Source organism: Lynx canadensis, chromosome F1 (genome assembly GCF_007474595.2).
Source record: "Lynx canadensis isolate LIC74 chromosome F1, mLynCan4.pri.v2, whole genome shotgun sequence".
Taxonomy (NCBI): Eukaryota; Metazoa; Chordata; class Mammalia; order Carnivora; family Felidae; genus Lynx; species Lynx canadensis.
This window is the reverse complement of record NC_044319.2, coordinates 67,256,405-67,282,095: the sequence shown is the minus strand read 5'-3', so window position 1 is coordinate 67,282,095 and position 25,691 is coordinate 67,256,405. Positions and strand designations below refer to the sequence as shown.

Below are 25,691 nucleotides of genomic sequence, written 5' to 3'. Positions count from 1 at the left end.
CCATAATGAGTGCCTACGCTATCTTTTTTTTTAAAGTTTTAATTTATTTTGAGAGAGCACAGGGCAGGGGCAGAGAGACAGACGGAGAGAGAGAATCCCGCGATGAGAGCGCAGAGCCTGATGCACGGCTTGATTCCACGACCCGTGAGATAATGACCTGAGCCAAAATCGAGAGTCGGACCCTCAGACAACCGAGCCACGCAGGCGCCCCAAGGGCCCACGTTATGTAGTGGGATCCTCACAGCCATCTCTAGAAACGCAGTATCCCCATTTTACACATGAAGAAACAGGCAGCACAGAGAGGTAAAGGCATTTGCTCAAGGTCACAGGGCTGTAGGAAGGCGGAGCTGAGTTTTCGAAGCAGACCCAGCACACTGCAGAGACGAGTTCTCCTCTCCCCTGGAAAACAAGCTCCCAAAGACAGCGAGTGGCCGGCTTTGAGAGAAATCAGGCAATACTGCCATTCACCACCCCCAGGTCTGTCCCTTCACCAACTCAGCCAAAGAAAGGGAGCAGTTAGATGGGAGTCCCAAAGAAGTCGCATTCGCCCTTTCTACTCGTCCGTCCGTCTGTGATCTTAGAGATCTGAGTGAGGGGTGGGGGCAGGCGGGGCCCTGCTAATGTGCTGAGGCAAGCGCAGGGGGAGGACCCGCTGAGGGTAACCACCCCACCAGGGATAGTGACCCTACGGCGCGATGCTGGCGGGCCCTGTCACAGCCTGGGGGCGCTTCCTGGGCCTGGCTCTGGGGTCCAAACTCTCCTGAAGGGGGGCATTCGTGAGGAAGATCCTAAAAGGACCAGACGATAAAGAATGGGAAGGAAGGGAGAGCCAGATGTCACTGTCTGGGGGCTTCTCCCGGCCCTGCGGGGACAGGGTCACGGAAAACCCTTTGATGGTTCAAAATGTAATCTGCCCGCTTCTTCTCCACTAGAGAGTAAACCATTAATCCAACGGTTGTCCCGCAGATAGGGCTAGAGTGGGGCTTCTGTTAGCCTGGGATCGAGAAGGCCCTCGTCACACCCTTCCTCCGGCCGGCCGTGCCCCCCCCCCCCCCACCTCACCCGACTCCGACTCGTCTGTAGCTGCTTGGTTCCTCAGTGTGAGGCACGCGAGACTTCGCCCCGTGCTGAACACCCGTGTCCTGAAACTCACTGTCCTCCCCTGACTTGCCCGTCGGCTGCTGGGGAGGAGGGTCACGATCCAAAGAGAAGCCAAGGGTACACACAGAGGGTTTTCATTCGTTCGGCAGACATTGCTTTAGCAGCCACCGGGTGCCAGGCACGGAGAAGAGGACCCAGAAGGCTCTAGGCACACATACAATGACAGGACGCGACCACCCCTTAGTGGGGCAGGGGCCTGCACGGACGAAAGCCACCTATGTGCCCACATCAGCTTCCAGGTTGACTTCTGAGAGGCACCCACCGGCCTACAGGAGCCACAGGGCAGCATTATCGATTTTACTGTTCGCACTTCATTCCGGAAGTCCAAAGCCAGCCAGGCTCCCCCCCCCCCCCCCGGCTTCTAATGTAACCACTTCTGATGTAACCACTTCTACTTAAGACAGTGGTCAGGCGTCCATCTCCAACCCCCACCCTCAGTCGCCCCCTCCCCTTCGCTAGGCCGGGCTCACAAATCAGTCAGGAATTGTGCTAGGCTCCCGCGTGTGCGGACTTTTTTTCGTTTCACTGGTATGCGGACTGAAGCCGGGGCAGCTCCCTCTTCCTTCCCACTGGGCCCCGGGGCAGCTCATCCCGCCAGGGGCCGGTCTGGCTCCAGCGTCCGCGGGACAGCGCCCAGCAGCCCTCTTCCGCCTCCTGCCCGTCGCCTGCTTGTTGGCCCGCATTCAGGGGTTCAGGGCGCCTGCCAGCGGGCGGGGCAGGAGAGGGTCTGAGGTTCAAAGGGACACGCCTGAGAAGACTTTGGCCACTCAAAGCGTCCCAGGGAATTAACCCATCAGGTCTCAGGGACGGCCGAGCGCGGCAGGTAGAACAGGGAAGCCTTCGGCTGGCGGATGGAGTGGTCTGGAATCTGGGCGTCCCTAGCTCTCAGGCGTGAACTGGTGGCCCCTTAAATCTCCCAAGTAATTCCCAAGGACAAAGGGAACTGGGTGAGGCCCTAGAGGAAGGAGGCTCTAAATGAATGAGGGTCTCAAGGTTTTAGGCTCACAGAGCCATCCTGCCTCCCATACCTCCCGAGTAAGAACAAGATAACACGATGACGTAATGGACTTTGGTGTCAGATGGACTGAGGTCTGAACCCCCAGCGCTACAATTTACTTAATTGTCTGGGGTTAGTTATTTAACTTCTCTAAACCTCATCCTTAACATAGGGATTATGGTATGTCAACCCCATGCGATCGTAAGGATTAGGAACGTGTATAGAGGGTTTAGTATCATCTGTCCCACGAGTGGGGTAAATTACTCTTGGCCGCGCTTGCGATTCCCGGTTTACACACTGGCACCCTCCCCCAATGCTCTCTAATTAAAAACGGGAGCTGGTAGGGGCGCCTGGGTGGCGCAGTCGGTTAAGCGTCCGACTTCAGCCAGGTCACGATCTCGCGGTCCGTGAGTTCGAGCCCCGCGTCAGGCTCTGGGCTGATGGCTCGGAGCCTGGAGCCTGTTTCCGATTCTGTGTCTCCCTCTCTCTCTGCCCCTCCCCCGTTCATGCTCTGTCTCTCTCTGTCCCAAAAATAAATAAACGTTGAAAAAAAAAAAAATTAAAAAAAAAAAAAAAAAAAAAAAAAAAAAAAAAAAAAACGGGAGCTGGCTGCAGCAGGCTGGTGGGGAAGCTGCGAAGGGTTCGGCGCCTTCCTGGGTGAGGACGGTTCCTGAGGAGCTCTGCCTCCAGGGGGACGCCCACTCGTGGGGGCGAGGACCCCGGGGAGGGAGGGGGGAACTCACCAGACCTGGGAGATTTCCCAAAGACCCGGCCCTGCTCCTGCTCCCGGCTGGTGACTTCGGTACAGGGAAGAGCCCCTCCTCAGGGAGCCCCTCTAAGAACCCAGTCTAGCACCTCAGCGGGGGCGCCTCTCTTGGTCCTTTTAAGGGCACTGCTCATGGTCCAGGAGTGTGCATAGGAGACAGGGGGCCCTCCGGTCCAGTCCAGACCAGCCGCCTCTTCAACTGCCCCAGCCCTTCCCTTCCCCGCCCTACTTCAAACACCCTAGACCTTGCTGTGCCCAGACCTGTTTAACCCCTTGGGTGCCATCGTGGGTCTGGGGGTCCTCAGCACTTCCAGAACAAAGCACGGCCGCTGGACTGGGGCTCGGGTGGAAACGGGTACAAGGGGCCGAGTTGGGGTCCCCCTGAAGGGGCACTATGTGGGAGCCCCAGGTCCCGGGAACCTTCACCCTCTCTCAGGTGGGGCAGGGTGTGAGAGGGTGTGAGCTGAGGAGGGGAGAACGAGGGCATCCCAGGGAAGTCGGCTGGAAACCTACTTGACAGTGGGGGCCTCCTGGGGTCAGGGAGGTCTTTGCCCTCTCTGGAATTTGGCTTCCAAACTGCTGCTGCCGCTGCTGGTGCCTTTAAGAGGCAGGTTACAGCGGGGGAGGGGCGATTACTAGGGCCCGGAGGGCGGGCTTCCCGGGCTACCCGCTGGGCTCCACTCCCCTTCCCCATCCCGGCTTCTGCGGGCTGACTTCCCCAGGGCAGGGGACACGCCGCTGACCTGGTGGCCCTCCGGCCCTCCTCCTCTGGGCCCTGTGGCCTGGTGGAAAAGTCTCACCATCGGAGCCTCAGAGCCACCTGTCGGCCTGGAGTCCTCATCTGTACGGTGCGGACCTCAGATGCGCTAGAGGCCTCCTGCCGTGGGGCCCGCACTCCGCGTCCCTCCCTGATCTATGAAATGAGGGGATTACTTAGGGGATCCAGTCAGTGGGTCCCAGCTCTAAATTCCTCGAGGTGAGAGGGCGGCCTGCCCTCCGGGCTGGGCCCCAAACCCCGAGAACACAGGGGGACAGGACACTGCCTCATTTTACCGCGTGGGGTCCTCGGAGGTCCTCTAAGTAAACAATCTCGTGACATCCGGAGGACACAGGCTGTCACACAGTAAGTCCCAGAGGGCACGGGGCTGCCGCCTGGCTCCCAGGGGGCGGGGGCGAGGACTCGACCCATCCTGTCGGGGAACAGCTGTTACTCCCAACTTCTTGGCCATTCTTACACCTGCTCCCCGCGGACTTTCTTCAGCCGGAGTCCCGAGGCCTAGTGTGTAACGTGGGTGGAAATCTGGGCACCTGGCTCCTCCTGGCACCAGGGCGGGGTTTGCGGGTGGGCCGGGGCCAGCCGGAAGTCTGCAGGACGTGGGCGGACAGAGGGCGGGTCTCAGCGGGGTGGAGAGGATCTGGAACAGGCTGACAGCTGGGTCACTATCTGTGTTGCCTTTTCGGGAGGAGCCCCTCCGGCTGGTACCCGGTCTTCAGGAAAGACGTGCTTCCTCTCCCTCCCCCTTGCAAGTGCCTGCACTGACTGGGTCGGTCAGTCGGGTCGGGGTCACGCCTCCCCGGGGTGGTCTCCATGGGGTGGGGAAGTGCTGTCTGCTACTCATCTCCCCATACATTTCCTCAATCTCAGAGGGCTCAACCCCAAAGTCAGCAGGTCCAGCTAAGTCTCCGTAGGTTTCAGAGGCTCTCGTTTTCTCCAACATTCCACCACTTACAGGAGGCTCACATTCCATCCCGACTCCAGGGAACCCGATCTCTCCAGGTGAAGTGTCTGGCTTTGGCCTTCATTCAAGGTGCCTGTGACACTAACTGCCCTCACAATGCTGCTCTTGTCATCTGCGTCAGACCTGGGTCCCCTACCCAGCCTCCTCCATAAGGAGGGCCAAGGGCCCGGGACAGTTCCGCAGGAAGAGGGCCCCAGCCTCTGGGAAGGCAGTACCTGCAGGAGTTGGGAGTCCCCTCCTCTGACCCAGAACCGCTCCCCCTACAGGTGGGCTCCTCACTGCCTTCAGCAGAGACCACAGGACAGAAAGCAGTGCTCCCTCCTCCTAAGCCTTAACAGTTTGCAGCCCCAGGGAGCAAGATGATGCCTGGCCACCCAGCCCCACTCCCTTCCTAGCCGCGTTCTCACCCCAAGCTTCTCCCCTCTCTCCTGAGCAAGTCCCAGGTCTCCCCCGGGGGGACACAATGAACAAAAGCAAATATAGCCTCCTCGCCCTCTGACCTGGCCAGTCCCGGGGTGTCCGAGCCGCAGCCCCTGCAGGAGGGAGGGGAGCTGCCGGAGGGCTACCCCATCTGGAGCCTCCCGTTGTCTCCACGTCCTTTTCATCCTTCCTGGGGCCCAGAGGCCCTGCGCGCACCGGCCTGGGAAAGGTTAAATCGGTTGGGCAGTCCCCCTGCTCCCCACCCCGCAACCCCCAGCAGAATCTAAACTGGGAAACTTGGTGGCGGGAACAAAGCGGGTGTTTGTTGGGTTTCCCTCCTGCCTGGGAGGCTGTTCTCGGACCACGGCATTCCTGGGTTGGCCCGAGTCAGCTCACAGCGGCTTCTCCCTGTGCTGCTGCAGCAGACACCAGAGCCCTTCCACAGGCCGGGCCTCCGGACACCTCAGGGCTGCGGCTCCGCTGACATTGAAAGGAATTCGAGTGAAGAAAAGCCAGTTCTTGGGGTGCCCGGCTAAGTCGGTGGAACGTGGGACTCTGGACCTCAGGGTCCTGAGTTCAAGCCCCGTGTTGGGTGGAGATTACTTAAATAAACAGAAAAAGCAAGCTAGTTCTTAAACAGAGAAAGGACCAGAACCAGGCATTAAACAAGCTCTTCCAAGACCGGTCAGTGAGTAAATGAGACCAGCATGCCTTCTGGGGCCCGAGAACAGCTGCTGGCGCGCAGACCGCCCTTCAGCTCACCCCTCACCCCGTCCTCTGGCCGCGGAGAGGAGCTCACAGGCAAGGAAGGTTATGGGCGGCACGTGGGGCCTGGTGAGAGCAGAGACGGAAGCAAGGGACGAAAGCAAAGGTGTTCAAAGGGGACAGACACCCCTGTGGGAACAGGACCACAGCCCCTCCAGCAAGGAGCAGAGCCCGGCTCACCTACCCGGGAGCGGGGACGTCCGGGGCCCAAGCTCACCCCGGGGACGGAAGAGCAGACACGGCAGTGTGGCATCAGTTTTTATTAGAAAACCCCATTTGGTCAGAGCTTCCCTGACCCAGAGCAGAGACCGGGCATGCCTTCGAGAGTCCCTCGGCCTTCACGTCGTCTTCCAGCCTCTTCTGGGTGGGCAGCACCACGCAGTCTCCTCAGCGTCCCTCCTGGACCCCTCGGAGTTCTCCCCGCCCGCCTGCCCGGCTCGACGGTGGGCACCCGAGGGCCTTTGAGGCTGGAGGCAAAGGAGGCGTCCCTGTTGGTACGGCTTCAGGATGGAGGGGAGGCCCTGCCCTTCACTCTGCTTGGGAGCAGACAGGATCCAGGAGAGGGTGGCAGGGGCGAGGGGAGAAGAGACTGCATTCGAGATCCGCTTCGGAATCCGGAAAGCACCTGGGTCTCCTGGGGAGGGAGGGTCGTGGCCGCCCCACTCAGTTCTTCTTGGTCTTGGGAGTGTCGTATTTCCTCTTGCTGGAGTACCACAGCAGCAGGGGGATGCCGATGGACGGAAGCGTCATGACTCCAAAGGCTGCCCAGTCCAGCTGTGGAGGACAACACGGGCCTCGCTTACCAGTCTGGATCAGGGCACAGGAGGGCCGGGGAGGGGAGGGGTGGCGAATGACGAGACGGGGAGAGACAGCAGTCCCGCCCAAACTTTCAGCAGAACCTTAGCGGAAAGGCTCGTCTGACCACAGGACCACCTGTCTTCCGAGCTGTGGAGCCCAAGGCCTCACCTGACCTGACCCAGACCGAAGAGAAGCTTCTCTCTTCCAGACAGTCTCCAGGGGTGACGCCCAGCCCTGCACGGACAGTCAAGCCCACACCTCCAGCCCCTCTTCCACTCCTCTCCCTTGCCTTCTGCCCTCCAGCCTTGCACACCCGCTTGTCAGGCCTTCTTCTTTCCTCTGAGCTACTCCCCCTACACAAGATGCCTGCCCTTCTCTCCCTCCTCTGGCTGGTCGAACACCACCTCCCCCTGAAAGCCCTCCCCGACTCTGGAAGACTAGGTCAGATGCTCCGACACCCTGACTGCGGTCTCGGTCTCAGCCCGTTTCTCCCGGGACTTGTTCTGAGTCCCCCACGGCCCTCTACCCCCTGGGAAGCGAGCGCGTGTCTCCATCACCTCCGTCTTCTGAAAGCAAAGCACAGAACTGAGCGCAGAATTAGGAACTTCACGATTATTCACTGAATAAATACACACGTGAATTTCCTCAGTTGGCCTGTCTTCAAAGAATGCTCTCTGAGACCAGACCACAACAGCGCTCCTTGGCCTGCCCAGTGCGCTGCAACTCTCTGAATCTAAGATACTCTTTTAAGCCTCAAAAGAGACCCAGGACTCCAAGAGGGGACTCCACTCGAGGCTGAGTAGAGAAAAAGGGCAGGCATGCGGCTCGGGCAATTGCGATCTCACTGCCGGCACCACGGGGACATAGGACATTTGCTGGCTGGCTGCGTCAGACACCAAAAAACACAGGTATGATGAGAACCCACAAACTACACAAATCTTCTAAGGAGACCAACAGCTCCCAGAACCAGAGGGCGTCCCTGTCCCTGGGGAATGGTACGGGGACTCGGCAGAGCTTACAAAATGGGGGGAGAATCTCCTATCAAACTCCCGCTGAGCCAGGATGCCCCCCTGTCCGGGGGCGCTGGTGAAGCCAACCTGAAAGGAGAAAAGAAGGGCATCAGGGCAGATCCAGTCCTTCTCACGTTAAGGGGGGGGCAGTCCCGCCCACCCCAATCCTCAGCGGAGGGACTCTCGGGGCGCGGAGGCTCAAGACAGCTTCCAGAAGACGCGGAAAAGCTTCCGGACTGGATAGAGTTGGAGGATTCTTAGTGTGTCGCAAAGAGGAGTAAATCAGGAGCCAGGAGACACCCGAGGGGCCTTTTCTAAACAGGGGCCAGCTGTGCGGCCGAGATCGGAGCCAGTCCTCCCTCCTCAGGCGTCTCCAACTCGGAAAGAGAGGCCCACCAGCCCCCTGCAGGGCGAGCAACCGCGCCCCCGTTCCTCAAGTGGAAATACGCTTCCGTACTCACAAGTGATACGAGGCTCAAACGAAATGAGAAGGACTCTGAAAAGCACGAGGCCCCACCCAAGGGCACGCTGGAAGGGGGGCTGGGGCTGGGGCTGCCCGCATTCCTGCCCGGAAAGCAGGCCGAGCCCTGCAAACAAGCTCGCTCTACAGGGGCAGCCGAGCCTTTGATCTCGTGTCTTTTAACCTATCAAATACCAGGTAGAACCAGAGTCCCACAGGAGGTTCTGAAAACAGAAAGGACACAAGAAGTGAGAGCTGAGCCATGGTTACAAGAGCCTGGTTCCACGTGGTTTATTAAAAAAATTCAAAAAAGCGCAGCGAGGCTCAGAGAATCTTAGGTTTTATTCCACGGCTGACTCCGTGAAGTCTCCGTCCTACTGTGCACTCATCACGTAGCCTACGGGCCGCTTGTACGGTCTTGTCAGAGGCCTTCACAAATTCAAGGCCTGAGCATTCTGAGGACCAGGACAGTGTCCCAATCTTCTCGGTGTCCCCAGGTCTTAGCGCACCACCAGGGCACAATAAATGTCTGCTGACCTTTTCATCAACCCATCGAAGGAATGTTTACTACTGACTTCCTATGACATGGGAGAAACGGAGAGACATCTAAGACGAGGTCCGTGGCCCCGCAAGGGGCCACTGAGTAAGCTGGGGGTGGGGCATGGCTTCAGACCAACAAGTAAGAAGTACTGAGATGGCAGAGATAGACGTTCCTTCCGGTGGCCCAGACTGTGCGAGCTACTGAAGTTTACACGCGGTCGGCGAACGTCTGCTCGAAGAGCGAGGAGGAAAAAAGCACGAGGCGTAAAAGCAGGAGACAGACACCAGGGCTGCGGCCCACGGCTGGGCCTGGGGAGGGTGGATGCTGAAGTGGGGGAGGGGGGACACTTCAAACAGAAAGAATGAGAGAGGGCAGGGAGGGCGGGGAGGAGCTTGGTCTCATTAGGGCGAAGGGTCTGTGGGCAGAACGTGCCAGAAGGAAAGCCGGAGGCAGAGAGCATCTAGCTGCACCACCAGGGCGCATGCGGCAGGCATCTTCCAAGCAAGGGAAAGGGCCGGCAACGGCAGAGACCAGGAGTGATCTGCCGGTGCCCTAGGACCCGGATGGGAAGGACGAGGACGACGATAAACTGGGCGTCAAATGACATGTCCCAGGTTAAAGCCAAGCAGTAGGCGTGGAGCGGAGGGAAGGCTACGGGGCTCCCCTCCCACCATTTCAACCGCTCGATTCTGGATCTTTATAACTTGAAACACATTCCTTCCTAAGGACAACATGCCCAGCTTCTGCTCCTTCTTGGTTTTTTTTTTTTTCTTTTTTAATGAACTTATTTTTGAGAGAGAGAGAGAGACAGAGTGCAAGCAGGGGAGGGCAGAGAGAGAGGGAGACACAGAATCCCAAGCAGGCTCCAGGCTCTGAGCTGTCGGCACCGAGCCCGATGCGGGGCCCGAACTCATGAACCGGAGATCATGAGGACGCTCAACCGACTGAGCCACCCAGGCGCCCCAGCTTCTGGTCCTTCTTACCTTCCTCAGAATTTAGTGAGGAAACGCCCTGGAGGTTTCCTGCAAGAGTTTTCAAAGGGAAGCAGACCTAGACGCATCAGCTAAGGTCCGGGCCACTCACCACGACAGGCCCGTCCTCCTGAGCCAGGTAAGTAACGGTTGCCGAGGTGAAGTTGAAGTAGCCGGCCTTGAGAGGACGCAGGACCACCGTGTGGGAGACGTTGCTAGCGCTGGGCGGACAGTTAAGGAAGGAAGAAAATGAGGCTGGTGTCGTAACATCCTTTCCGCCTGCGGACTAAATGCACCCTTCACAAAGGGAGCGGTCAACACACGGCGAAATCGCCCGCAATACCCCGCGATGACGCTCCTGCAGACCTCTTCCTAAGCCCGAAACGTGTGGGGTCATACGGGTCCCTGGCACACTCAACATCCAGCTTCTTCACGAGTACCCAGCACAGAGGTTTCTGAAGGAATATGTACTGCGGATGGGACACCAGCCACTCTCACAGAAACCGCCAGTGACTAACCGAAGGAAGGCTGAAAGCACAGAGTAAGAACAAGAAAACCCCAAGGAGAACACTCACCCTGACCAGAAAATCTAAGCGTCTACACCTTCTCGTATTGTATGTCATAGGGCCTCATAACCTAAACTTTAGGAAGCTCCTTTCTCAAGTCCACACTAATTCACACTCAGTTTCCTCTCGTCCTATCCTATCCAGAGAGGTGATGGACAAATGGCCACACACAGCCAGACAGACCGTTTGAAGGACCTCACTGCGGCAATGTGTTCGTGTCATCCCCAACACCCACAGCCCCCACCCCTGCCCCCAGCCTTTGTCACCCGGCGCCAAGAGGATACGGGGCAATCCGGTCCCATTTGACATTGAGCATTCCAGACACAATGCCAAAGTCCTCCGGAGGGAAGGAGTCGTCGGATAACTCCACATCTAATGCAGCGCTGTAAGTGGAGGCACAAAAGTGGTTAGTATGTAACAGATACAAAGTTAATCAATAATTAGGGTGCTTGGCTGGCTCAATTGGTAGAGCCTGAGACTCCTGATCTTAGGGTTGTGAGTTCGAACCTCCATGTTGGGTGGAGAGATTACTTAAAAACAAAACCTTAAAGGCAAACCATAAGAGACTCTTAAATACTGAGAATACACTGAGGATTGATGGGGGGGGGTGGGGGGAGAGGAAAGTGGGTAATGGGCACTGAGGAGGGCACCTGTTGGGATGAGCATCGGGCGTTGTATGGAAACCAATTTGACAATAAATTTCATATTAAAAAAAAAAAACACTGAAAAAAAAAAAAAGGAGCGATCAGGGGTGCCTGGGTGGCTCAGTTGGTTAAGCGTCTGACTCTTGGTTTCGGCTCAGGTCAGGATCTCACAGTGGGTGGCACGGAGCCCATGTGTCTGCACTGACAGCAGGGAGCCTGCTTGGGATTCTCTCTCCGCCTCTCTTGCTGCCCCTCCCCTGCTCGCGCTCCGTCTCTCTCTCAAAATGAATAAAAAACACATAAAAAACAAAATCTTTAACCAAAAAAGTGATCAGCAATTAAATCTGCCTGCTTGTCCTAAAATATCAGAAATACAGAAGACAGATGGGAATCACACCGAAACTTGGCTTCGTCGCACTAAAGAATCTCGGTCAAGGACTGGATTCTATGGCTAAGAAGCACCAAATATCCGGGAAGGCACAGGCCTAACTTCATTCTTGCCCCAATTTCCGTGTGTCTGTGTGTATGTACACAGGGGAAGAAGGCTAAGGCTCGTGTGGAAGAAAAAACCACAGCGAATAAAGTTAAAGGAAGGGAGCAACGTGCTGAACCCTGAACGCCCCCAAGGTAACAAAGGATCATGTGGGTTCGTTCAGCCTTCGCATCTTCCTCTCCTGGTTTGACCCTAGTTCTTGCTCCTCCCCACTCAGAAATTCTCCCGACTCAACAAAGTGGCCGATGGCCCCGGTACCTCACGTGAAAGCGGGTCCAGAACATCCGCTCGCTGTGCTGGTCTCTGGTCCCAGCCGTGAAGCCTGAGAACCCCGAGAAGTCCCCCCATGCGCCCCGGGCCGCCTCACCTCGAGCCAACATTGTAGATGTTGTACTGTAAGGTCAGGTCTCGCCCCTCCACGGCGTATCTGTTCAGCAGCGATTTGGAGGCCAGCAGCCGGGCTCCTTCCTCCGCCCGACTGACCGCAAGCAGAGCCAACAGCACGGCCGCCAGCAGCCTCATCTGCGGAGAGGAACGCCGAGCGGGGCGGGCGACCCACGCACGTAAGGGCGCCGCGATCTTCCCGGCAGAGGTCCCTCGGCAAGTCCAGCTCGCCAGGGCCGCAGCCCCTTCCCCATCAGCCACGAGCGCGGACCCCGCCGCCAGGCTGCCTGTCCGCCCCGGAGACCCCGCCGCCCCCTCCTCCGCCCGGCCCCACGGGTTTCCGCGCACGCTCGAGGGCCCCTCCTTACACCCCTCCCCGGGGCCCCGCTCCTCCTGGCCCACATCCTTTTCGGGGTCCCTCCGGCCCGGCCCGCTCGGTGCGCCCCCTGTCGCCAGGAAGCCACGTCTCCCGCCGGCGCGCCTCTCCCGTGCCCGCCGTGACCGAGCGCCCGGCCGCCGCCACCCACGCCTCCGCGCCCCCCAGGGCTCGGCGCTCACCGTGCGCACCCCACGGGCCTCTCGGGGGGCCACCAAGACCGGAAGAGAGAGTCAGCAGCCCGGAGGCCGGAAGTGAGCTCAGCCGAAAACGGCGGTGTTCCGCGCGATGCCCCCTGGGAATTGTAGTTCGCGGCCAGGCCCCGCCCCCGGCTCTGCGGCGCCCGCGCGCGCCCGGAACGCGAGCCGGGCTGCGGTACCTCCCGGGGCCGCGGCGGCCAGTGCCCTGCGGACCCCGCAGTGCTGGAGGCGGGGTCGGCGCACCGGCGAGCTAGGAACCAGGGGAAAGCTCTTTCTCTCGGGGCTACCGGCATCCTTTCTACTTCCAGGCGACAAACGAGGTCCTGCATCCAGGAAGTCGCCAAGCCCCGAGCTTCGAGGTGCCGGAACAGCAATCCTTTCTTCGCCGGCGCCACCGCGACCGCTTCGGCTCGTGCGCCTTACTGTTCGTTGTGTCCTTGCGGTGGCCGCCCTGTCTCGGGTCTCTCCCTGCACTTTTCCATCAGCTGCCAGACAGACGCCCCCAAACAGCGTTCTGGACAAGGCAGCCTGTGGGGTTCTGCAGTCGTGAATTAGGTGTCTGCCGCTCACGGGCTACGTAACCTGGAGGCAGGCGTCATTTCTGTAAAGCCTTGGTTCTCAGATCTGTAAAATGAGATAATTCCAGCACTCTCCAAATGCTGGAGGTCCAATAAGATTATGTATCTGAGCATGTTTTCTAGCACAAGTATGTGCTCAGTAAATGGTAACTGTCAACATTACTATTATTCTGTATCTCCACGGCAGCATTTCTTCATTCAGCATGCATTTATTGAGCCCCAGATTCGTGCCTGCACTGTTCTAGGTACCGAGGATACAGTGACAAACAGGACTGAGATTTCTACTTTCTGGGACTTAACACTCTTGTGGAATAATACACATGTCCTGTGTTTGTTTTAGCCTCCCCTCCACTTCCACCTCCCACACTACAGCTCCTTGAGGACAGGTTTCTGTTTTCCACTGCTTAGCGGGATGCCTGAGCACAGTGGGGACTCCAGGAATGAATGACAACTTCTCTACACACACCCTCCAATCTGCTCTTTGTTGTTGTTGTTGTTTCACTTTTATTTCATGATCATAAACTTCACTCTGCAATCCAGCTAGTCGGGGGGGGGGGGCAAGGAAAACCCGGGACCGGGGAACTGCAGGGGGAGCACAAAGATTATATATGCAAGCAGATGGGGGCAGAGGAGTGCTCTCCAGAGCTACACAAGGAATGTTCCTGTAGTTAAGACCAAATACAAGTCAAATGTATTCGATTTGTCCCCAGTCAGCACTGGTCATCTTCCTGCGGCTCCTGGACCCAAAGCACTCATGGCTTCCACGACGTTCATGCCCTCGGTCACATTGCCAAACACGATGTGCTTGCCGTCCAACCACTCGGACTTGGCGGTGCGGATGAAAGACGGAACCGGTCGTGTTGGGTCCAGCATTTGCCACGGACAGGATGCCAGGACCTGTGTGCTTCGGGATGAAATTCTCATCATCAAATTTCTCCCCATAGATGGACTGGCCGCCAGTGCCATTATGGCGTGTGACGTCACCACCCTGGCACATAGATCCCAGAATAATCCTGTGACAGCAGGAAGCTTTGAAACCAAATCCCTTCTCCGTGGTGCTCAGAGCATGAAAGTTCTCTGCTGTTTTGGGAAATTTGTCTGCAAACAGCTCAAAGGAGACACGGCCCAAGGGCTCGCCGTCCATGACGATGTTGAAGAACAAGGTGGCGTTGACCATAGCCGGTGGGGGGGGGGGGGCATGGGCGGTTCCCGGGCGGTGTTGTCTGTAAGGCCAATCTGCTCTTGTCTTATCCATATCCAACCTATCGGTCAGGGCCATGTTCCAGTCCCCGCCCCCCCCACCCCCCTCACCCTCCCATCCCCCCCCCAGCCCCAGAAGCCTCCCTTGACTTTGCCAGACTACACTGCTTTTTCACAGTACCCCAGTTTAATGTTTTCCCCCAACTGTTTCTGGCCCGGAAAAACTGCCTTAGTCGTAGGTGCTATTTCTCCGGGGTACACTTATCCAAAGGTCCTGCAGCGACGCCGAGCACAAAGGAGGTGCCGATTGCTGATTGCGGGAATTCTTATTCCTTCCCAGAGCATTTCTCCAGGATTGGAGTCATGGGAAGTGTGGGTGCTTTTGTTTCTCAGACTCAGCTGCACACGGAAGGAGTCTGTCTTCCCCATGCGCAGTCTAGATGCTCTGCCGAAGAGCCTCTCTGGGTTCACAAGAGAAAAGGCTCCATGTTATTGTGGCCCCTTCGGCCTCTGCCCCCCCAGCTGAGCCACTGGGTCCTTCACCGATACACCGGGCACTCATTTACTGAGCACCTGTCATACGTCAGTCAAGCACTGTGACGGCCATGGTGGGAAGTACAGAGTTAGGGCCTGGTGTCTGCCCCCAAAGAGGTTGGAACCTAGCTATGGGGTGAAGTATACTCAAGGCTGGAATGAGACGGCAAATTCAATGTCAAGCACCCAAACGAAAGAATAAACAAACAAAACAACAAATCAGCGGCTTCCCATTGTCCATGAAATGAAATTCCCTTGTCTGACAGTCAAGACCTTTCACTGTCGCCACTACCCACTCCCCTCTCTTCTTTAGTCACACAGACCTCTCTCACTTGTCCACTTTCTCACTTTCAGGCTTTTGATCAGTGCAAGTTTTTGCCCCCCCCCCCCAAAAAATCACTTTTATTGACCACTTATGATCACCAGCCCTATGCGAGTTTCTGGGTGAACAAACATGTATAAGACACAAGGCACACTTGATGTGGAAGAGTTTGAAACTGCAGGGGGTTGGCGGGGAGGAGGACAGGTTCGTGGCGCTGTCCTCGGTGCTCTGAAGGAGGTTAGCGTGGGACTTCCCGGTCCTTGGTTTGTCTTTTCATTCTCTTCATTGTGTCTTTTTTTTGGGGGGGGGGTATTTCTGAGAGAGAGAGATGCGGGGAGGGCGGGGAGGGGGAGAGAGAGAGGGAGACACAGAGTCCGAAGCAGGCTCCAGGCTCCCAGCTGTCAGCACAGAGCCCGACGCGGGGCTCGAACCCATGAACCGTGAGATCATGACCTGACCTGAGGTCGGACGCTTAACCGACTGAGCCACCCAGGTGCCCCTCACTGCGTCTTTTTGATGAATACGTTGCTTTGTTTTAATTCTAATGTTCTCTAAAAAGGCAGTTGACTCTGCCTCAGAAATCCCGCCTCTTGGTGCTTTGGGCTGTGGACATTCGAGAAGGAAATAGACACCCGACTTGTGACAGAATAGGATACTCCCATCCACTGGTTACCACAGGGACCTACGTCCAGTGACTCTGCTTCGCAACCCCCTTGGAATTGCACACCCCATGTCCTTTCTTTCTCTAGGACCAGAGAAAACCTGGGAAATTGTGTGAACAGACCATTTCACCCCCCGGGACCCTGGCACATCCCACTGTGGATGGAAAGTCTCAAGACAAGGCGTGGGTTGGTGAAGACACATCATCTCTGTCTACTTCTCCCCATTAGAATCTATTCTGACTAGAAGACTCTGGCAGTCAGTTGCTGAGGGAAACGTTTCTGTTGAAAGACTTCCGGAAGAATACAGTTGCTGCCTGCCCTCCTCGAAGGAAGACCAAACCAACGTAGAGCCTTGTTAGACGTGCAGGCACCCGGGTGCCCAGAACGGAGAGGCTTTGCGGAGCCCACGTGAGGCTGCCTAGGTGTCTCCTCTGGGTCACGGGTTTCATGCTCTGTTTCCCGATGTGCAAGACAGAGCCCAAGCTGCCCACCGACCTCTCTTTTGGGATCTGTAACAAGAGGGCGACCAAGGTAGTGTGTGGCGAAGCTGAGGAGGAAGTGGCAAGCTGCTTTTTGGCTGGTGGCCAGGCAGGTGTCCAGAAATGGAGCCTTGCTGCCCAACCCGGGAGCTCATAAACTGGCGGGAGGGGCCTTCTGTGAGCGAGCCATGCCAGTGTTCAAGAAGCATCCAGAATCACAGCTATGACCGTAATTCTGCCACATTTCTGTTTTTCCGGGTTCATTTTTTATTGCGGTAAATATATATCCAACATGGAACTTGCCGTTTTTAACCATTTAAAGTGTACAGTTCACTAGCGTTAAACACATTCACGTTGTTATGTGACCACATCACCATCCGTCTCCAGAAATTTTTCAACGTCTCGAACTGAAATCTGTACCCATTTAACAATAATGCCCATTCCTGTCTCCCGCCACCCCCTGGCAACCATCACTGCTTTCTGTTTCCATGAATCCGACTACTCTACGTACCCCATCTAAATGGAATCATGTGCTGGGGCGCCTGGGTGGCGCAGTCGGTTAAGCGTCCGACTTCAGCCAGGTCACGATCTCGCGGTCCGTGAGTTCGAGCCCCGCGTCAGGCTCTGGGCTGATGGCTCGGAGCCTGGAGCCTGTTTCCGATTCTGTGTCTCCCTCTCTCTCTGCCCCTCCCCCGTTCATGCTCTGTCTCTCTCTGTCCCAAAAATAAATAAACGTTAAATGGAATCGTGCGATAAATTCATATTTTTGATGTTTATTTGTTTTGAGAGAGAGAGACAGAGTGTGAGCAGGGGAGGTGCAGAGGGAGAGGAGACACGGAATCCGAAGCAGGCTCCAGGCTCTGAGCTGTCAGCACAGAGTCCGACGTGGGGCTCGAACTCATGAGCCATGAGATCATGCCCTGAGCCCAAGCCAACCGACCGAGCCACCCAGGTGCCCCAATAAACTCATTTTTAGTTTACATAAGTAATACATGTTTATATTCTCATAGAAAAAAAAATCAAATTCTGAAATAACGAGTATAAATGTCAGGATAAATACTGAGATGTCCAAGAAATGTTAACTACCTTATTTTTCTGTAATCAAACCTAGTTTCTATTTCCAGTCCTTTTTTCTACACAGTAGCAGGCCCTTAATCTCTGTTAGTGTAGGGGCTCCCCAGCCATTGTCTCCAGAGGTGTCTCTAATTTTCTAGAGGTCTCCTGTTGTGCCAGAGGCACGGTGCTTGGGTATCAATACTTTTCCTCCTTGGCATCCACTAAGACATTCGATGCTCTCTCAGGCTGTGGGTTCCTAGAAGCATAGCCACACCCCTAGCAAGGCCACACCCTCAGTCTTATCCAGAGGCTCCTCCCTCCCCCCATAGTGCCCCTCCCCCTTTCCCTCCCTCTGCTTTCCCGCCTCTGGAGCCACAGGGGACTTGGCTGGGCTCTGCGAGGCCAATCACTTCTTCCTAGCTACTCAACGTCAGTTCTTGGTTCTGCAAGCCAGGTTGGCACTGGGTGAGCAGGAATCCTGAAGGGTGTCTTAGACCCCCTCTCTGAGCACACCCCAGTGCCGGCCAAGAACAAGAACATTGTCTTCCATAACCACAGTAACATTATCACGCCCACGAAGTTTGACATTGACATAATATACTATTTTCTGATGCGGAGTCCGTATTCAGTTTTCTCCAAAATGCCCTGTATGACTTTCGGAAGAATCTAGGATCCTACGAACACCAAGGGGCCCTTCTAAGTCCTTGGATCCCTTGGAAGTCTCAGGTGCACCTGGCCACCGAAGTTTTGGGTGGACTATTTTCTGCCTCTTGTTAAAGTTCTCTCCAGCAAAGGCGGAGTCCAGGGTGAATTCCAGAGTCTACATGAGCCGCGTCTTGATGCCCTTTGAGGTTCTGTCCTATTTTCAGGTTTCGACCGTGGTCTCCCTCCCTAAGGCCAGTCGTCCTCCTGCTCACCGTGGTGGGGGTTGGGGAGTGAGGCCTGCGGCCCCCTCCCGCTGAGAAGTGAAGTAGGGGTCTGTGTGTGTGCAAGGGTGCTGTCTCAGCACCTCACAGGAGCCCTCCCGGGACCCCCAGGGGCCCGGACCCCACCCTCCCATTGCCATGACAACCACTTCTGTGAGGACACGAACACTAAAGGATTGTGGGGGGGGGGGGGCAGACACGCCAGAGCCTCATCACATCAGTGATCGCAGAACTTTATGATCATGAAGAAGAAAGAACACGTGTCCTTATCTTCCAACCCCAAAGTAAGGGGCAGGCTGGGGCAGAGGCAGGAGCCAGGACGGCTGATCCTGGCAGTCCTGCCTGCTGTGAGCTACTCCCTCTTTTTTGTAAAAAAAAAAAAAAAAAAAGGTGGGGGGCAGAGAGAGAGAGAGAGAGAGAATCCCATTCAGGCTCTGAGCCGTCAGCTGAGCCAGACTCGGGGCTCAAACTCACCAGCCGTGAGGTCACGACCTTAGCGGAAACCAAGAGGTGGACGCTTAACCGACTGAGCCCCCCAGGCGCCCCGAGAGCTTCGGCCTTCTAACTGGCTTCTCCTTCTCTCCTCAGGAGGCCAGAGAAGCTTGGGGAGCTGCAGGGGCAGAAGATCCCTCCTTAAGCACCTTTGATGTATCCTTGACATCCATCTACAACCTCACAGATGATGTGGGCTACCAAGGGAGCCAGGAGCTGACCAGCGTGAGTACCCCACCCCGGGCCCCCCTCCCCTGGGGTCCCGCACCCCTTGCCCCGCTACCACACGGGCAATTTACCTCACTGACCTCCTCTAGGAGGTCTTGCGGCAACCTCCCATATCTTCTCGACACCCTTCCAATTCACATCTTTACTAAACACGGCTCAGATTTACTCCTTCCAGAACGAAACACCAATACTGAGAGTAACTGCAGCTTCTACTTACTGAGAACTTCCCACTGCCTCCCTATCAGGTAGATATTATTATTATCCCTATTTTTCAGACGAGGAAACTGAGGCAAAGTCAAGTTAAGTGACCCTCCCAAGATCGGATAAGCAGGAGGCAGAGACGCTAGCGTCTGAGCCGAGGTATCACACAGAACCGCCTCCCCCGCTGGCGGCCAACATTTCCGTGCCGCGCAACGCACTCGGTATAGGAACTTAGCTCTTGGTTTATTTGAGAGAGGCTTTAAATGCTAGTTTCTGTTAGCAGTGACTGACACAATACATCGCTCATATTTAAATGCTAATTTTTAAGAGAGAGAGTGGGGAGAGAATCCCAAGCAGGCTGTCAGCGCAGAGCCCACGTGGGGCTTGATCTCACTAACCCTAGACCATGACCTGAGCCGCAATCAAGAGTGGGACACTTCACCGACCGAACCACCCAGGCGCCCCAGCTGCTCACGTTGAAAGTGCACCGTTTGGTGTGCGGACGTGTACGTACTCGTGAAACCATCGCCGCAATCAAGATAATAGACGTATCCGTCCCCCCCCCCCAAGTGTGAACAGCCAGGGGGTCCAGAGCAGAGTCCTTAGACGGCTGGTATCTGCCTTCCATAGTGGGTCTGTATGAAACGAAGGCACCTGCCCTGGGACCCTTGGAAAGAGGCCAGCTGTCCACCGCGCGCTGAGATGAGCCTGCGGTGAGGCCCGGGAGCGTCCACCGGGGGGCAGGCTTCCGCCGACGCCCGCGGCCCAGGCTCGCCTCTGACCTCAGGGCTTCTCTGCCTCCCTTCCCCCCTCAGACACGAAGCCCCGTATGTAACGGGACGGGTCAGCGGAGAGCGCGCTTCATCCCCTGCTCTCGGATTCCCCAAGGAGGAAGACCCCGGCCTCGCTCGGTCCAAGAGGCGGAAGCGCAGCAAGGTCGCCACCGTCCGGCCGAGGAGGGACAAGGCGAAGGACGAGGACGCGGACGAGGAGGACGGGGACGCCGAGAACGAGGGGCCGCGCCGGGCCGCGCGGTCCCCGAGGGTGCGGCGGAAGCGCCACCCGTCCTCGCGGACGCGCCCGCTGCGGCAGGAGCACCCGGGCAGCTCGGAAAGCAGCCCGAGCACGCTCACGTCCAAGACCAAGTCGTCCCGCTGGAGCCTGGCCGGCTTCCGCCGGTACCTGTGCAGCTGCTGCGACCGGCGGCGGCGGTAGGGGGCGGGCGCCCAGGCCGAGGCGGTGGGGGAGGCCGGGGGCGCGGGCGAGCCCCCCCCCCCCCGGGAGGGCTCGGCCCCTGACCCGGCCCCGCCAGCGAGCACCGCACGCAAGAGGCTCCCGGGAGCGCGCCCAGGGACCAGGAGGAAGGACAGGATCATCCGGCTCCCATGTAAATAAAGCAGAGTTTATTTTGGGGCCCGGAAGGTCCTAGCCTGATGATTGCAGGTTTGTCTCTAGATGGACTGCATGATGGATGGACGGACGGACGGACGCATGGATGGACGGACTGGGGAGAACGCGCATCCTCTTTCTTCCTCCCCACCTCCCCCCCCCCCCCAACCCCCGTGTCTCTGAACACTTTCTCACCCTTTCCAGCTCCGTCTGAATTTCTGTCTCTAATGCAGAGGCCTCGGGAGAGGTGACGAGGCTTTTGAAACCCTGGAAGGACTGAAGCTCCAAGAAGGAGGACAGCAAGGGGCCGGAGGCCTGAGGGGACTGACCTGGAGTCCTCTTGCTACAGGCTTTCCCCTCCAGAGTTCTGCTTTTCTTCTAGTGACTCTCAGCTCAAAGCAACGCTTTGGGCTTCGCATTTCGCAAACAAGACTACCTTAACGACAGCCGTCTGCTAAACAAGCCTGGCCTCTCAGGCTTCCTTCCTCGCCCGAGTAACAGGAGAGGGGGCTGGCCCTCCAGAGCCCCCCACCTTGCCCCTGCCCGGCAGGCTGAGGGTCCAGAGGGCATGTCTGCGGTGGGGGAGACACAGCCCGCCTCGGTTAGGTTCCCTAGAAGCGGAGGCCGTGAGGAAGCAGGACGGGGCAGAAAGAGGGCGGAGCAGGGCTATGGCCTTCTCAGTCTTCCTCGCCGCCCGCCGGGGTCTAGGGAGCTGTGGCGCGAGAGTCAGCCCACAAGATTGGCAGCACTTTTGGGGCACATCAGCACTGCGGGCTGCCCGAGGTTGGGGGGGGGGGTGTGTGTACCTTCCCCAGCAAGGCAGCTCTGGGTTGATGCAGGGTCACTGGCTGCGAGCTGTGAGCAGGCAGCCCCGAAGGAGCCGGGAGTGGGTGCTGGCCGGCCGCGGGATCTGCCCGGGGACCAGACAGCGACCTCTAGCAATCACTGAGCTCTGTGGTATTTCCCAGTACAGATTTACCTTCAGTAAATGCCGCACGCGTGCATTACAGCAAAGTGCATTATGGCGAAGTGCATAAAATAAAAACACAAATAAGGGAGAAAGGACGGCCCTCCGTCCAGAAAAACTGCACCCAACCAACCAACGAACAAGTCGGAAACCGGCGCTCAAACCAGAGCGATCACTGCTGCAGCGGGACCGGCAATCGAGGTGAAATTATGGATGAGAATTTGAGGAGAAACAGGAAATTTGCATAGTTTCAAAGTCTCTTCCTCACCATAGCTATTTTTTTTATTTTTTATTTAAAAAAGTTTGAATATTTATTTTTGTGAGAGACAGAGACAGAACGCGAGGGGGTTAGGGGCAGAGAGAGAGGGAGACGCAGAATCCGAAGCAGGCTCCAGGCTCCCAGCTGTCAGCGCAGAGCCCGACGTGGGGCTCGAACCCACAAACCGTAAGATCATGACCTGAACTGAAGTCGTACGCTCAACCGCCTGAGCCACCCAGGCGCCCCTGCCTCACGATGTTTATTAATTACATAGGTAAAATAGTAACTTTACAGAGGGAAGCCCAGCGGGAAGCACACCCTTTCAATTAAGTTGTCAAGGCTACCGAGACCAACAGTAAGACGCTCCGACATCACGCAACCTGCCGTGATGTGCAGAGAAGGCCCGCGGCTTTTGTGGCAGGCTCATCAGAAGGCATAACCATCCGGGCACAAGAAACTTCCCACAAACCCAGACTGAGGGACCCTGTCTAAAAGAATTGACCAGTAGGGGCGCCTGGAGGCTCAGTCCGTTAAGCGTCTCACTGCAGCTCAGCTCATGATCTCACAGTTCGTGGGTTCGAGCCCCGCGTCGGGCTCTGTGCCGACAGCTCAGAGCCTGGAGCCTGCTTCGGATTCCGTGTGTCCCTCTCTCTCCGCCCCTCCCTTGCTCTCTCTCTTTCAAAATAAATAAACATAAAAGAAAAATACATTCACGTTGTTGTACGACTACCACCCTCGTCTCCAGAACCCTTCATCCCGCAAAACTGAAACGCTGTCCCCATCAAACGCTAACTCTCCGTTCCCCTCCTCCCAACCCTGGTGATCACCACCTACTTTCTGTCTCTGTGATTTTGACCACGCTAAGTATCTCATGTAATCATACAGTATTTGTCTTTGTTGTGACTGGCTTATTTCACTTAGTATGATGTCCTCAGGGCCCATCTGTGTTGTAGCACCTTTTCAAAGCTGAGTAATATTCCACTGTGCGTCTATACCGCAGGCTGCTTATCTGTCCGTCCATCAGTGGGCGGCTGGGTTGCTTCCATGTTTTAGGTCCTGTGAGTAATGATGCTATGAACGTGGGTCTACAGATATCTCCGAAACACCCTGCTTTCAGTCCTTTGAGTCTGTACCCACACGTGGAATTGCTAAATCATGTGATAACTCTATTTTTCATTTTTTGAGAAACTGCCACCAACCACACTGTTTTCCACAGACGCTCTCCCATTTCACATCTTCACCAATAGTACACAGTTCCAATTTCTTCACATCTTCACCAATGCTTCTTGTTTTCTGGTTTTTTTTCCTAATAGTAGCCGTTATAATTGGTGTGAGGAAAATCTCGCTGCACGTTCTTTTTTTATTTTTATTTATTTTTATTTTTATTTTTGCTTTTTTACAATTTACATCCAAATTAGTTAGCCTACAGCGAAACAATGATTTCAGGAGTAGATTCCTTAGTGCCCCTCCCCCATTTAGCCCATCCCCCCTCCCACCACCCCTCCCGTAACCCACAGTTTGTTCTCCATATTTAAGAGTCTCTTCTGTTTTGTCCCCCTCCCTGTTTTATATCATTTTTGTTTTCCTTCCCTATGTTCCTCTGTTTTGGCTCTTAAAGTCCTCCTATGAGTGAAGTCATATGATTTTTGTCTTTCTCTGACTAATATCACTTAGCATCATACCCTCCAGTTCCATCCATGTAGCTGCAAATGGCAAGATTTCATTCTTTTTGATTGCCGAGTGATACTCCATTGAATATACGTACCACATCTCCTTTATCCATTCATCCATCGATGGACATTTGGGCTCTTTCCATCCTTTGGCTGTTGTCGATAGCGCTGCTGTAAACATGGGGGTGCATGTGTCCCTTCGAAACAGCCCACCTGTATCCTGTGGTAGTGTAATTGCTGGGTCCTGGGGTAGTTCTGTTTTTAGTTTTTTGAGGAACCTCCATAGTGTTTTCCAGAGTGGCTGCACCAGCTTGCATTCCCATGAACGTTCTTTTTTTTATTCAGATTTTATTTTTAAGCCCTCTCTGCACCTACCGCGGGGCTCGAACTCACAATCTCGAGATCAAGAGTCACATGTTCCGCCCACCCAGCCAGCCAGGTATCCCTCACTGTAGTTTCGATATATATTAACCCCTTATCAGATATATCATTTATTGTTTATTTTTTTATTTCATTAATTTTTGCTCTACTCTTGATTTTTCTACCCTTCTCCATTCTTTGGGTATATTTTGCTATTCTTTTTTTTTTTAACTTCTTCAGATGGCTACTTAACTCATTGCTTTTCAATTTTTCTTCTTTTCCAATGTATATATTTAAGGCTATGAACTTTCTTCTACATATAGCTTTAACTGCATTCCATCAGTGTTGATAGGTAACTCTTTGTTATAGTTTGGTTTTAAAATATTTTATAAATTCCAAATGTTGTCTCTCTGTTTTAATCTGAGAGGGAGAGCGAGTGTGCTGTGCATGCGCAAGTTGGGGAGGGGCAGAGAGAGAGAGAGAGAGAGAGAGAGAGAGAGAGAAAGAGAGAGAGAGACAGACTCCTAAGCAGAGCCCGACACGGGGCTGGAACTCACCAACCCTCAGGTCATGACCTGAGCTGAAGTCGGATGCTTAATCAACTGAGCCACCCAGGTGTCCCATGTGTCTTATTTTTTGTTAAGATTTTATTTTTAGGTAATCTCTACACCCAATGCAGGGCTCAAATTCACAACCCTGAGATCAGGAGTCACATGCTCCGCTGACTGAGCCAGCCTGGCACCCCCCAAAAAATCTCTATCTTAGAATTAATGATATATGTTGGTCCCTATGGCTATTGTCTCCCTGCCTAGCCTCCCAATTACAGACACAGGGGTATTCAAATCTACGACTGAGGGCTTTTCTGATGCTCTTTGTAGCGCTCTCATTTTTTTTTTCTTTTTATATATTGAGGGCAGGTCATTAGATGCATAAATACTTAGGATTAGCCTGTTTTCCCAGTGAATGTTACCTTTTATCATTATGAATGAACCCCCTCCCTTTACCTCTTAGTGTTTCTTTCGGCCTGAAATTCTGTCTGATCTATTATTAGTACAGTACCCTCGTTTTCTTCTGGCTTGCGTTTGTAGTTTATCTTTTCCCAGACTTTTACTTTCAATCTTTCTGTTTTCTTATGTTCTATAAATGTCTTGTGGTCACCCCCAGCCCCTCCCGCAGGGAATTCGGCATGTTTTGCTTAAAAGGGAGTGATTAAAACCAGCCCCTTGCCATGACTCTCTGGGACACCAGCTTCTCCCGGAGTCTTCGCCCTATCCCTCCTCCCCGACTGCTCTGCAGGCAGGGATGTGGTCCAGGCGGCGGGGAGGCCGATCGTCCCCACGGGGCAGCTGGCCTGGGAGTCACCAGCACGGCCCCTGGGAGGCTGCTCCCGGCATGGTTGCTTGCTCACTGTGGGAGTGGGGAGTCTACAGATGAGCAATCTCTGGGCACCAGGGTGCTTGCTGCCACTGGGTGTCATGACCCCTGGGTCCTCTCCACGGACAGCAAGGACACAGGCGTGTGTGCTAACTCACACGCATCTACAAAATACTTTTAGCCGGATCTGTATTAAGCTGAACATGAGTTCGTGTTCTAATCCGTGACCACATGAATCATTCCGGCCTCACTCCCCCGCTCATCTGCCCACTCCCCACCCCAACAGAGAGAAACCGCACCCCCCTGGCCGTCCCCCACTTGCTTAAATTGTCAATTGTAGCAGACGTGCCCGGTGGTCTCGGAACCGTTAACAGTACATCTGTGGGACGCAATCAACAAGAACGCGGCGCTATGTTTCTTCTGCCTTTAGTTGTAAAGATCCCGCTAGTTTCCGAGTTACTTGTGTCAGCATCTACCCCCGTCCTGCAAGTGAAGTGATTTCATACATTCAAAATGTAGTTACAGTCTCTGGTTACGTTCCTCATCCTGTCCTGGGGTCCCCTGACCTCCGAGATGACACGTGGTTTTCAGTTTGCCTGCACGAAGGTTCGCTCTGCTCTAAGTGTCACGCGTCCACCGTTACAGTGCCACACAGCATCGGTTCACACCCCGAAACGCCTCCTGTAACTTCTTGACCGCGTGT

General features: G+C 55.5%; 1 protein-coding gene and 1 pseudogene across 2 annotated transcripts; both read right to left on the bottom strand.

The window, feature by feature from the left end:
- Positions 1-6,093: 6,093 nt before the first annotated feature.
- Positions 6,094-12,351, bottom strand: SSR2 (signal sequence receptor subunit 2). Of its 2 annotated transcripts, XM_030303351.1 has the most exons (6): positions 12,274-12,351; positions 11,699-11,853; positions 10,479-10,577; positions 9,741-9,849; positions 7,666-7,743; positions 6,094-6,622 (listed from the first exon to the last, which is right to left on the bottom strand). In XM_030303351.1, the coding sequence occupies exons 2-6, from the start codon at positions 11,851-11,853 to the stop codon at positions 6,512-6,514; spliced, it is 552 nt and encodes a 183-aa protein (XP_030159211.1). In that variant the 5' UTR covers positions 12,274-12,351; the 3' UTR covers positions 6,094-6,511. The 2 variants fall into 2 exon arrangements, with proteins under 2 accessions (XP_030159211.1, XP_030159212.1); XM_030303352.1 differs by lacking the exons at positions 7,666-7,743; positions 12,274-12,351.
- A 991-nt stretch (positions 12,352-13,342) lies between these two features.
- LOC115505636 lies at positions 13,343-14,170 on the bottom strand (annotated as a pseudogene).
- Positions 14,171-25,691: the final 11,521 nt, after the last annotated feature.